This window comes from Anarrhichthys ocellatus, unplaced genomic scaffold (genome assembly GCF_004355925.1).
Source record: "Anarrhichthys ocellatus isolate YVR2014 unplaced genomic scaffold, GSC_Weel_1.0 scaffold18, whole genome shotgun sequence".
Classification (NCBI taxonomy): Eukaryota; Metazoa; Chordata; class Actinopteri; order Perciformes; family Anarhichadidae; genus Anarrhichthys; species Anarrhichthys ocellatus.
The window spans coordinates 7,243,689-7,257,819 of NW_022280048.1; the positions used below are offsets into that span (position 1 = coordinate 7,243,689).

At 44.5% G+C, this 14,131-nt stretch overlaps 1 protein-coding gene across 1 annotated transcript in view; it reads left to right on the top strand.

Moving 5' to 3' along the window:
- Nucleotides 1-5,962, top strand: part of uvrag (UV radiation resistance associated gene) — a 116,602-nt gene extending 110,640 nt beyond the window's left edge. Inside the window, exon 15 of the mRNA XM_031857519.1 lies at nt 3,507-5,962. Within this exon, the coding sequence (XP_031713379.1) occupies nt 3,507-4,335 (829 nt within the window). The 3' untranslated portion in view covers nt 4,336-5,962. The remainder of the gene's footprint in view (nt 1-3,506) is intronic.
- Nucleotides 5,963-14,131: the final 8,169 nt, after the last annotated feature.

A 14,131-nucleotide genomic window follows, 5' to 3' on the forward strand; every position in this document is an offset into this window, starting at 1 on the left:
GAGCAGATATGATTACCATGTTCACAGCCTTAGTTTGGTGTTCAGTATGTGGCCTACAGCTGAGGCTGATGGGATTATCATTATCAAGTCCAAAGTATTGACACATTTTTAGATTTTAACTGATGATGGCACCAGATGAAAAGTTAAGGGATCGCCAAAGTCATAGCAATTGATCCTTCACTAAGCCCCGCCCCCTGCTTATTATCTGTCAAGTTGTCAGAACTACCATTGAGCCCACACTGTCACTAACTACACTCCCTGAATAAATGTCTAATTTTTGGAAAAAAGGAGAAAGAAAAGCAGGTAGAAGGGTTTACAATATGTGTTTGAATGATGTATCCAGAATGTCAGACTAATTGAGCAGTGAAAATGAAATGGTTTAAAGATATTCAGATAGAAGTTAAAGCCTAAGAGTAAACCACCACATCAGCTCGCGATCGAGACAGAATACAATGAAATTAAGGGACAGCACTGTTCCTGTAAAGTGGGGCATAGGAAGACATTCAGTACACCTTCAGTAGCTAGCGTAGCATTGAAGTGCTAACGCTAGTGAATGATGTGCTAACGTACTATGCTAATGTTAGCTCCACAAGTTTTTACGTAGAACCATTACGTTTTACAAACGTGTACCTCCTTTCAACCTCTCTGTGTGACCCGTATCACTATTACAACGTTTAACCACGACCGGGTCCAAATCCACTAAACCAGTCTGAAGACGAAGAAAATCTGAAACTATTGCACGAGAGTCTGTGGAGTAGAAACGGATAGTTGTTGCTGGTCAGAGTTGGCCAATGCTACGCTATGATTGGCCAGTCTGCGCACCAAATTGTGTGGCCTTGCATTCAACAATTGTTGAGACGTTTCACTTAAAATCACAAATGTTTTAACCTCATGGTGGCACTCAAGGAAATGTCAGGGGATCACAAAAGTCTTTAAGATGTATCCTCTTGGAACCATGAACATCTCGACCAAATATTTTGCCGATCCATTTAGTAGATGTTGAGATTTAACTAGATAAGTGAAAACTTGACCTGCTGGTGGCGCTAGGGGAAAAGTCAGGGGATCGCTAAAGTAGTAAGATTCATCCTGTGGGGACCATGAATGAATTTTAATGGCAATCTATCCAATAGTTGTTGAGTTCAGTCTGGACCAAAGTGGTGGACCAACAGACAGACACACATTATTATCATCCCTTTTTACCTCTTTTAAAAAAGCATTTGAAGGACTACTTGTGAGAATGATTGATGCCACTAGAGGGACATTTCACAATGGGAGCAGAGTAGAGGTTTATAAAGAATATGAACAATCTCACGCAGTGCACCGAGAACGTCAACAAGAGACGGTTAGCTCATGCAATCTAAGTATTTGGCCTGTCTGAGTTCCAGCTTTTCCAAACATTAGGACGTGTGTTCCAGCAGTTCTTTCTTCTCGGCAACCTTAATCAGCACACTTGCTCACAGTGGCCAGACATGTGTAGCCTAATTGCCCACATTAAAAACATGTCATTGATATAATAGTTAAAATGTTTCAAGAGGAAAAAAATGTTATGACTTTCCAGAGGTTTGCTTGGCTGAAGTCCTCACCGACACGCCCAGTCTCCTCTGGTACTCACACGCTGCATACGCTGCACTGTGTGACACAAATAAAAGAGCAAATGTCGGCCAAACATAGAAACTGAGTGGAACTAAATAACACGGTCCAAATATGAAATTCCTCATTATACAAACGACTTGGTGTGATGACCATGTGATTTTTTTACTTTTTGCCAGTGTCAATAATACATTTGATTGTGGCATAAATTGCCAGCTATATTCAGACCAAATGGATTAAATTAAAGAGCCAGCTGGAGAGGCTGGAGAGGCGAATGGTAATTATCAGCGAATGGCTGATAATTACAATCAAAGACACCCAATCCTTGCCGAAAGGACAAGCTAAAATACGTAGGAGTCACTTATTAGCTTTTCATAAATGATAGAAAACCTTTAACTTTTCGCTCAGTACCAGTCGTCTCCATTTTCAAACCTGCATTGTGTTTCAAAGAGCCTGAATCACATTTTCCACTTACTTAAATGATAATTGACTTTTCATGACATCCGTCTTTCTTCCTTTCTATCCAAATTCTTTTTTTGGACGGGCTTCCAAAGAAGCCATGATGGTTTAATTTGGAAAGTCACAGATAAGTGTTTGAGATGGCAAATTGTTCATTCTTTCTTTTTTACAATTGTCATTCCAGCACAATTAGGTGTTAAAGAGCACGTTGTTTCCATTTTGCCCCCAAATTCCTTGCTGCAGAGTGAACCACATGTTCATTAGGGGGGGGGGGGGAGCTAAAGTCAGTTGTATTAAACTATGTGTTTTGATGGACATGCGCTGCCAAGTTAAGCACAGTCCATCTCCTGTTCTGCACCCCTAATAGGAATTAAACCTCACAGCATCAGGTCATTACCCTAAACCTTTATTGTCTTAACGCTGACCTTGGCTGACGGTCCAATATGTTCCTCCAATTAGCTGAAATGTCATCCAGTATTCAGACCATCAGTGGTTCTCATTTACTGTATCACAGGCGCTTTGAAGTTTGACAAGTTTCTCTTGAAACTACACAGGCTTCTCAGCAGTGTCCCGCCTGTGAACCCTGTCAGGACCACCTCGGCACGGTGCTGGTGAGGGCCAAGGTTAGGCCCCTTTTTATAAGCTGCCATGTGTTTGGTGGTGGAACTGTCCATCAGGCAACGAGTGAGTGCACAATAAATAAATGCATTCTTCAAATGCCACTATTATAAAGAAGCTGCAGGAGAAAATGTACAAGGATATCTCTCATGACTGCATGTCCAACTGAATAAAGCAGAGATCTGTCCTCACACGTGAATCTCTGGAGCGCACAGCGATGCCCTGCTTCACCTTTGACCACAACAGTACAGTGCATCGGCTCCTGACACCGTGGAATGGTCACGTTAACCGGAGCGCTATGTAGTCCCGTGATTTTGGCCCCGGCCAATCGGCAGAGGCGGTAAGGCCCCCATTTAAGTGAATTTATGGCTCCTGTACTGGGGCCAAGCAAGGTGTCCCCAGATCACGAGTCTGTTATCTGTTAAAGAGGAAAATGTCTGACATACTTGGGTGGACGCCTGCTGCGCACTTCCAGTCAGCAGAAAGCGAGTCCCACAGGATGCACAAATGTTTTGTGAATGTTGTAAGTTGGAGTGATTTACAAAGAACTGCAGCTGTCTTTCTCCTGGACCAGGGGATGGAGTTGGGTGCTTTAGGTGGAGGGGTGAGATAAATGGAGAACCAGGTCCAAATGGAGCCTGGGTGTCTCATTCGACTCCTCAGGCTGTCCCGGGCTCTTATGTTGGTCGTAGAGATTGTTGCTGACCGTAATAAATCAAATACAGACTTAAGTCTCGTCTGGAGTTTGATACCGCACTTAGAAGTCGTTAGATTGTTGTTGCTTTATAGTCGTGTCCTTGATTATTTATTGTCTTTCTCTTTGTCCTTGTTCCTCGCAGTGACAGACACCATGTCTCAAGCTCCATCCCAGTGCCGACCAAGTCTCAGCTCGGTGTGTCTGCTGCCTCAGAGATAGGCTACCCCTCCCACACCAGCTCCCCAGACCGAGGCCTGAGAAAAAGGGCGAGCTCGGAGGCCGACAAGTACAAGCCAACTCCTCCACCCAGCTACAACACAGCCATGGGTGAGAAGCAGCCCCCGGTTGGCCTTGCACCGCCCTCTCCCTCGCCTTCACCCAAACAACTATCCTCCTCCCTCGATGCCGGCATGGCCTCACTTAACCTGGCCAAGACTACAGAGTCCAATGAGGAGGGAGGGCAGAAGGAAGAGAAGGGGGAGAGCGGGGAGACGGCGGTGGAGGAGGAGAGACTCAAGATCGAAGATAAAGAAGAGACCGAGGAGGGGCCACCCAGCAGCACTGTCGCGCCAGGCTCTTCTGCAGTGCAGGAAACCGGTGAGGAAATTGTCCCAACTGGTGAGCACACAGGTGCCATGAACGGCTCTTTGGTACCAGGACAGGCGCCTGTCAGCCTGGTCCCGGAGCTGCGCTGCTCTGTGGAGCAAGCCGAGGAGATCATGGGCACGGAGGCCACCGGTTTAGGCCTGGGGATGGGGATGGGGGTTGGGTTGGGTTTAGGGCTCGCAGACGAGGCCCGGATGGAAGACTACCGCTGCATCCCTGTGGACCACGCAGTAGCTGTGGAGTGTGACGAACAGGTGCTGGGAGAGCTGGATGTCGCCGGCTTTGAGGAGTTCTCCAGGCGCATCTATGCACTAAACGAGAACATGTCCAGCTTCCGTAGGCCGCGCAAGAACTCTGATAAGTGAGGTGGAGGACCTGAGTAGAGAGGGAGGGGTGAACAACACTTACACAGGGGCAGGGACACGAGGACATCGAAAATAAAATGAGCTATTCTGGAATAACGACCAATTTGCACTTATTGTAAACATTTCAATAGTAATCTTTTAAATGAAATACAGTTAAAAGTGCAAGTATTGGGACGGCAAGCTGTACTGTTATTTTTGATTGCAGCACTAATACATTTTTTCATAATGGATGGGATCATTATTCTGACATTTTTAACAACCGCCCCAAGAATTAGTGGCAGTTATTGCAGTCTGTTGTTCCATAACTGGGGACCAGATGTGTATCACTCGCACTTTGTTTTCCATCCCTTACTGCAGTAACAGCCCTTTACTTCAAAACACCAACTGCATTTAAGATTCACATCCAAACTCAGCGCAGCTTCAGTACATCAGTCTACAAAGATGTTTTAATGCAGCAGATTTTTTTTTTGTGACAATTTGACAATTATAAAACCACAAGACGGCCATTTAAAAAAATGGTTGAACCTAGCAGTTTTACTAAAGTGAATGGAGTCCGCTGTCCCAGCACTTACACTTTTGACCCGTACAGTACAAGCTTGTGTGGACACTTCCCGAGCCTTCATTCAGGGTGCGAGGCAGTGGGTCCGGGCAGGAGGGAGGGCGTGTTGCCTACGCACCTGTGTCAGGGCTTCACCTTAGCATGCAACCACAGTCAAACAATCGCAGTTAGGTAGCAAGTAATCCCACCGATGACCTTTGTACGCGGCAGGAGTCTGCCGCCACAGGGTGAGGTGGGGGCTGGAAGCCCCAATGAGATATTCCCTAACCGTGACACACGGCTCCCCCCCCCTACAACGGCTCAACCCACCTCGCCATTCTCCACACGGGAGTCGAATTTCTCCTTCAGGTCTTTAGAGGAGGATCAGGTGGCAGGTTGGAGGTCACGGCACATAGCAGGGATACGGTGCAATTGTTTTTCTGTCCATCTCCATGTCCTCTATTTTTCTCTTTCTCTTTTTAATTATTGTTTAATTTTAACGTACCCGATCAATATTAACGTCAACGTTAATGTTACGTCCACTGACTCTCATAATCAGTAGACCACAAATGTATTTCTGTGTCGGTGTTGTGTCGAAATGTCTCACTCAGGCTCTACTGTAAGCGTTAACAGCAAGTTTCTCAATCCCACTGTCTGATTCTTTTTGTCCCCGTGTCTCCATGCTCTGAATGCTTTCTTGCACTGGTATTCAATTATTGCTTTATTTATGTCTCGCAACAATTGCGTGCTCTTTATTTTCAAAAGAAATCAACATTAAGTTTCATGTGGTTCGTTAATGTTGTCAAATGTTAGACTAATGTAACCGGTATCTGGGTCCCGACGTGGACAGCCGCTTTGCATCGCCCGCCATGACAAAGATGGACTCTCAACCGGCAGCCCTCTTTGTGTTGCAGATCCAGTACTGTGGTTTGCTGACTGCTGAGATGTATTGTATTTAAAGCTAAAAGATGAACGATGTTCTACCATTTCCATAAAATGCTATACAGTTCAGTAAGCGACCATGTACAGATACTTTTGTATGGAGGGGTGTTTTTCTTTTTTTTGTTATTAAAGACTTGCAGTCCAATGGCATGGATGTATGTAGCCCCCTTTTGTTTGACTTAAAGGTTGTTACAATTAGAATGAATGTATGGAAGTGATGAGTTTTAAAATGGTATAAAAAAATGGACAAAATTCCAGTAGCTCCTGTAAACCGAGTATAGAGTAGTGTGATGTTGGGACATTTCTTTTTACAATCAACACTTGAAATGATGAAGGCACTTGCAAATGACAAGGTAGTAGAAAATATGAACCATACTTTGGTGTTTCAGGTTTACCTCTTAACTGAAGATTTCATTAAACCTTTTTCTTTTCTTTTAACAAAATTTCCCGAAACAATGTGGAAGATCTTGGGTAGATAATGATAAATCGTACCGTCTTAACTAAAAAGAAATTTGGTTTGAATTTAATTCAAACACTATTCTTGAGCTTGTTTACAAGACATCTAGTCACGGCTGATCTGTAGAGGGAAACCATAGCGTGCATCTTAGCTAGCAGCTCTGTTGGGTGCTGCTTTGAGCTAAATGCTAAGATGCTAATGCTGAGAACTCATGTTTGCGATGTTCATCACCTAACGTTCCAATAACCATACCACCATACTATTTAGTATGCCAGAAGGCAATTAAGTATGTCCCACTACGTAGTATGTCAAAAATACCAGGATGTCCTGCATCCGCTCGCATTTTGCAGTATGCAAGCCGGTTTGCTTTTCTGGCTCCTCTGACCCACAATCCTTTGCACAGCATACCTTTTAGTATGGCTGACATGTTGACTCGTCATAGCAGGAACAGGTGTAGCTAGTAACATTAACGATTGAAGCAGCCATTATGAATCCATTATTAATTGAGCCTGTGCTTCGAATCAAAATGTCTCCTGTGTTAAAAGGCCCACGATTGTGTAAGCGACCCTGAACACACCAGCACAGTCCTGACAAGAGATCCAATCAGGTGAAACTAGTGTGAACACCTGCATGCTTGGAGCGCTAACTGTATTTCATGTTCGTGTGATGGTGCATAAACCACAGATATGTTCGTCTTCGCCAGAGCTGATGTGTTTATAGGTTAGCACACTGTACTTCAGAGTCATGGACAGGGATGAAGACTCCAGGTGCATCCTCCTCGGAACTGCCTGAGACACATTCATCTGGCAGGTACAGAGGTCTTAATCTCAAACACATTTCTATGTGCTCGTCCGTCCCTTTTGAATTATTTTACATGTAGCTCAGTTGAGTAAGCGTGAACTTTCTGTGCTTGACTGCTTCTTTATTTAGCTTTTAGAGACGTGCCGCGTCCCTGCTTATGAACGCGGGGAATAAAATGGAAAAGTTCAAAAGACTTCAGACGAAGCTTTAATCGCGACATGGTAAGTAACGTCTTAAACCCCGTCTATAATAAATGTGGACTGTGAAGAGTAGCGAGCAGGTTTTTCTTTCTTTGTATGGAGGTCAGTTCTATCACATTTCTTTTATTCATTTTACTAGATGAAACATGAATGATGCCCATAGGGCCACTGGTTTATTCCAGTTTCATCACATTAGTTGAGCTTTGAACCACTACTAGAGCTGTTTCAGTCTGTCGGCCAGAACGGGTTAAAGCCCTTTCCCATAGTCTGACACATGGACACGTGGATGAACGTATGACTCACCTTACAGTGCATTCAGTGCTTGATGTAAGCCCTTCTGCATTCCTTTACCTCCTTGTGCGTTTGTCTGAGTATAACCAAACCTTTCTGGTGGTAGTACCGAGTCACTGCCTTGTCAGGGCTCCATGTAATGTATCAATTTGTTCACATTAAGCAGCAGGAAACTGGAACTTAAAGCATTTGAAGTGTAGAGCGTCCTTGTAATCCACATCTCCGCTTGGTTGTTTCAGGCAGATCATGTTTGGCTACTCGTTATGTTTGAGCCCATTTCTCATGGCAATAAAGCTTTCTCCTTTAGAATCACCTGTTGGACTTTTCATAGTCGTCCCCGTCAGGAATTTCAATAATGCGGACGATTGCTGAATCCGTCCTTTGGTGCGTTCTCTTTTCAGATTCGCATAAAGCAGCTTCCTGCTCCTATAAGCTCCCAGTGTCACTCTGCAGACTGTCTTCTCTCACAGCTAAGCCCCTACAGGTGTCTGAGGGCCTCAACGCTCGGCCCTCTGGGAATCGCATTTCATATCCAGCACAGAGAGACGGGACATTTGTGCCATCATGGTAGGCAGACCTGCTCCCGAGCGTACTGTAGCATGCGCCCACGCACAGGTGCACAGCCTGCAAACATTGACAGTTTGCAGGTTGTTATTGTAGTTTAAAGTTTACGTGAACGAGAGCCGAGGCATCGAGAGTGAGAGTAAGCAGGCCTTACTTCCTTACTCGCAAAGCCATCTTCATATTTTCTGAGTGCTCAGTGTAAAAGAGTTGAGCACGGCTGCACTGTACAGTCTGCTGTGCTGTTCATCATCACAGGCACCTCGCAAAATACACACCGGCCAAACCAGCGCCGCTGGCTGTCTAAGCCCGGGCCTCTGGGCTTTACACCACGACGTGTGTATGTGTGTGACAGCAATGAATGAACCATTCTCTCCGTCTTTCCCCCCCGTAGCAGTACCCTCATTAATTGTTGATTTAAATAGACACCAGCCAAGTTTGTCCGATCCATCTAATCCTGATGACCGTCCTGAGACAAGAGTGGAGTCCATCTCAGCATACGTAGGATTAACAGAGTGCACGGGCAGGAGAATCGCTGCAGTCCATCAGCACCTCATTTATACATCAGCCGTATCGTCTGACACCATCAGTCCCAGGTCAAAGTCATTCGGTGTACCCTTGTCATTCTCAGGTCTCAGTGACACCCTATACCCTTGTCGTTACCTGTTCTCCGTCATGCTGTAGATCCCCTGTCATTATTACTGTGGGTGTATCACTCATGCACTGTAATCCTGTCATTGCTACACGTCAGGCACAACGGCATGTGCTGCACATTTATTTTTGGAGATCTGTGAACAAATGGGAGACAAAAGAGTCGAGAGTATTTGACGGCTGCATTACGGCTGCAACAGAGTAAGATTAGATCAATACCACCATCAAGTCTGTGCGTTTAAGTGAAACTTTTGGAAGAAAGAAAGTGACATTTCTTATTTTAGGAATGAAACCGTGAATTCCTGAGCAATAAAACAACCCTAACCCTTAATAAGCTGGTCTGGTATGTAACTTATGCTGGCTAATGTTATAGCTAACGTTAGCAAACATGAGATATATAACTCGTCATTTGTGGCCACAGCATTGTTACATAGGCTCACTTTAAATGTGAAGCTGGAGCCAGGAGACGGTAATCTTAGTTTCGCACAAAGACTGGATGCAGCTAACCTGACCCAGTCCAAAGGTTAAAAAGTGTGAAAACTAAAGTTGTGGTTTTACTGGAGGTTATGGACAGGGTGACTTCCTGGAGTCTTGTTTTTCACTTCTGGTTTTGCCAAGCAAAACGAACTAGATTTGTTTTACCTGATGGACAGAGCCAGGCTAGCTGTTTACCTTTGTTTCCAGTCTTTATGCTAAGCTAAGCTATCCATTTCCTGGCTGTAGGATCATATTTAAATCACTGATATCAGAGTGGTATCGATCTTCTCAACTACCTTTCGGTAAGAAAGCAAATAAGCAAAGCTTTTCTTTCAACTTTGCATACGATATTCAGGATATTAGCTGATTTAGTGTTGCATGCATCACTAACATGAATTCCCCACATTTAACAGGAGGGCAGGAGTCAGATATCAGCCTTGACGAGTGTTCAGCTCTGCGGTTTAAAGTCCACACAAAGACGTGAAGTGCTTTCTCATTCATTAGCGAGCTGAGACCTCATACTACGACTGTAACTCTTTATAGCTGGATTATAGTCATAATACAGGGATCACGGGACCGAGTTACAAGCGTGGTGGGAGACGCAGCAGCTCTGGTGTCCTGCTTGAGAGCTCAGACCAGGCCTTGGTGGATCTGTTCACCTTGACCCGTCCTGGTCCAAGTACGTGGCTGGTTAACATTGTGCTGTGACATATGGCTCAGCTGTTTAAACCATCTCCGAAAGGAGACTATCTGCTGGGATGATTTCCCAGTCACCTCTCCCAATTCTTTCGACAGTAAAACCTCGCTCCTCTCCATCACTCCCAGTGTTTTTCTTTTTGGCCTCGACCTTTCCCAGCCATTTAGCAAACTCAGACTTTTATAGGGCTGACTTATTCTCCCTATGCTCCAGTTGCACAGCCTAATGAAATGCGTCCAGCTGAGTTCAGTGCAGCAATATCAATATTGGGATTGGAGTGCTGTTGAGTGCAGAATTCTGGGTAAAAAATAATATCACAATAAGCATGATGATTTTATTATGGACATTGTGAAATTAAAACCAATTGCTCAAGACTGATGTCATCGTGCTCATACGAGGATTTCGTATTGTGTCTTTCTATGATTACCTTTAGTAAGTGTGAATGACGTAATTGATACCTGACATACAGACGACACGGGGAATACTCCCCAAACACACAATGGGCACCCCCTCCCTGCAGCTACGGCAATGGGAAACAATATGAAATGGCATATCACCGAACAGAGGGAACGGTTAGAGTTTTGCTCTTGTACAGTAGCCATTGTGCCGTATGTGGTGTACATGTTTTGAAGTAGATGTACTTTCATGGATAACATCATGTTTTCTCCTCTCTTATTTCTGGGAATGATTCTCTTTCTCTGCGTGCCTTTGAGGTGTAGCCGTGCATTGGTTCACGGTCCCGATCTCGTTACTAGAACACTGGCTGAGCATCCTTCTTCACACACAACAACGGCGTCCTGCTAAGCTGCTACCAAACCACTGCATGGCATCTGAAGAGATGAAAACTGAGAAAGACTAAGAAAGAGTGGTTCAATATGCGCAAACAACAATGCAGACACCACTATCGGTAAATTGTTCCAGCATGATTTTTCTCTCTTCCACTGACCATTTATATTGTCCTATATGCAACAGCCAGTATGTCAGGTCTGATGTGAATGGAACTACTTCTCCCAATTGATGAATAATATTCCATTTAAAAATGAGCGGTTTCATTTTTTGCCTCGATAATAAAAAAAAAAACACAACTTAAAAAGGAACAATATACGACATTCAGAGCAGCAAACAACTATTGTCTATATGTAAAGATATCGTGGAGTAATGTCTACCTGAAATGAAGTCTCTCTCCCTCTGTGTGTTTTTGTATTCAAGGTTCTCCTTGCATTGTTGGTATAAGCATGCCAGCCGTGCATGCTTTTAGTGCATGTGTCCTCAAATCAGCATGCATCCCAACTTCAAGTAGTAAGTAGACAATGCCTGTTTACTGATCATCCTTTTTCTCTGGGTGTCAGAATCCAAATTTTGGTGCTGGTGTCAACTCTTTCAATGATTTTATTGAAATACAATTAGGGGTAGTGATGAATAGGTTTAGAGGGATACTTAAAGGCAATGATTCCCAAATAAATCTGTGGGGCCACGAGACGATTAACAAGACAGGAATGAATGGGGGGAAAAATATATATATTTCTGTGAAGCTTTTCTCTCATCCTTGCATTTTAGCCATGCTAGTAGCATGACTTTATCCTAGTCTGTCAGTTGGTAGCTCCACCACTTTGGTCCACTCATGAGTCACGGAGCCATAGCATCCGTTCTCTCAAAAAGTTTGATAGCTGACCATGTTTAAAAACTCCTGAATGTTTTTTAACAATTTCTATAGACTCTTCTAAAATTCTGTCCGCTGCACAGTTAAAAGGTTGTAGTGTCCAGAGTGAAATGGGGATGAAGTCGATTGAACCCGGTGACGATCTGACTTTTGCTCTTGCACCATTGACATTGAAAGTAAAATATCTCAATGTTGGGCATTGCACCGGATCATTGTGGAGAATAGGAAGCTGAGCCGCAAGGCACAACCCGTTCTTACTCCCTGCTCGTCAAATACCGACGTTTTGTCAGTGCCCCTCGGAGTCTGGTTCCGACGCACAAAAGCACCCTTTAGCGTCCGTCTAAAACTGACACTAGAGGGTTTACCTAGAGCGTCACAGTATGAAGCTTAGGGCCCCTGACCAATCGACTGTATTTCACACGATCGGAGTGAGAATGTGTTGGAAATCAAAGCTCTTGATTTACCAGTCTGTTACAGCCCCCTGAAAAAGGGGGATACATAATCACAAGAGTGATGTGATGGTTTTTCCTCAGCAAGAACTTTTCTGCAATGAGGAAAAGATCGCGGTTTCCCCAAGGTATGTGGGTGGAGACCAAAGCAATCGATCTCAAGATCAAGACCACTATGTAGATCACAGTTTAACACTAGGTAACTCAAACTACACAATACAGAACAAAGCAAACGATGCAAGAAAAATACAATCTTATTATTTCAACCACTTATTCATGTGATGAATTTTAACTCGTGGTTTCAGTAAATCGTCATGTTATACATGAATGATCCTCTCAATCACATCACATTCAACACAACAGAACATGAAATTACCATTTTCCTTATAAAAGTGCATGTTTTCCAACTTGTCACAAGTCCATCTACGTTCCGATTCTCACCTATGGTCATGAGCTTTGGGTAGTGACCAAAAAGAATAAGATTCCGGATTCAAGCGGCCGAAATGAGCTTCCTTCATGGGGTGGCTGGGCTCAGCTGGGAGATAGGGTGAGGAGCTCAGACATCCAGAGGGAGCTCGAAGTAGAGCCGCTGCTCCTCTGGGTCGAAAGGGGCTAGCTGAGGTTTTTCGTGCATCTGATCAGGATGCCTCCTGGACGCCTCCCTTCAGAGGGTAGACCCAGAACACTCTAGGATTATATATCTCTTCTGGTCTGGGAAAGCTTCAGGGCTCAGGAAGAGCTGGAAAACATCGTTGGGGAGAAGGACGTCTGGAACACCTTGCTTTGCCTGCTGCCCCGCGATCCCGCCCTGGATAAGCGGATGAAAATGGACGGACTGATGGCTTATTAATGTTTGGTTCATTATCAAATCCAAAATGCGCCACCAAAGGTCAGCTTCTACAGGACAGACAGTTTATTAAACTCTACAGACTTTATCCCCATTGCAACCATTACAAACACAAGTCACACGGGTCACAGTGTCATTCTTACCACATCCGCGTGTTTGCGATGGGATAGTGCCCGTTTGAGTAACTTACACTGCATTAATAACACATGTGTGCATATGTATCATATGTGTTGTCGAAAAGTTACACAAATGTGTTGTCTGCCAGAAAAGAAGATACATCAGTCTACATTAAAGGGTATACTGTTATGTATGATAAGCCTCGTCATGATTCATGTTAGAACAATCTGAGGTATGCGTATTAAGTAAATAAACTCCTTATTGAGCTTGTCCCATTCCAAGTGTACAGTTCAATTCAAAATGTCCAGCATGGGAGAGATAATTCCGTTTGGCCTCAAACCAACACCAAAGCCACATCTTAGCTGTGCAAACTCGGTCATCTGATAATGGGACACACATGTCCACTGTCACTGATAATCACCGAAATACCGGCACCGGCAGTCTAATGAGGAGATCTTCAAGGTCGTGGAATTGACTTGATGTCCTTTTTGCTAATTACCTCGTCATGAGTGTAATTGTCTCGTCCTGTACATCACAGGTGCATTCAGGCCTTTAGATCCCAGCAGCAATTACGCACATCTGATGCTCATTGTCTCCCGGAGAGACCAGTTACACAAAAAGAAGTGAGAGGAAGTGAACAGGGTGGGGGGGCAGAGGAATGAACAGTGTGTGTTGTGTATGTGTGTGTGAAAGAGAGCCACTTGAGTGCTAAGTAGTGGAGGTGAGATTTCCAGGGAGGGGCTTGGGGCCTAGCACCCCTTTTCTATAAATCCACCCAGCAGGTGGGACACTCGCCTGAGGATTTACTAAAGCCTCCTGGCCGCATCGGAGAATAAAGGTTTCTTGTGTGAAAAAGGGGAAGAATGTCCTCTTGGCTGCACCGACAGCTTTGATACGCCTGGAAACGGTGAGCGATTTCTCCCACAACAGATCCTTGGAAGTAATTTCTTCCTGCCTGCTCTACGCTAACTCTCTCTCACACACACACACACACACACACACAGACACACACACACGTTCTCACCTCTCGAAATATTAAATCCGTGTTCACGGCGTTATCCGACTGCCACCACTTCCCTAAGCTGACAGATATGTATCTGGCGGTCAA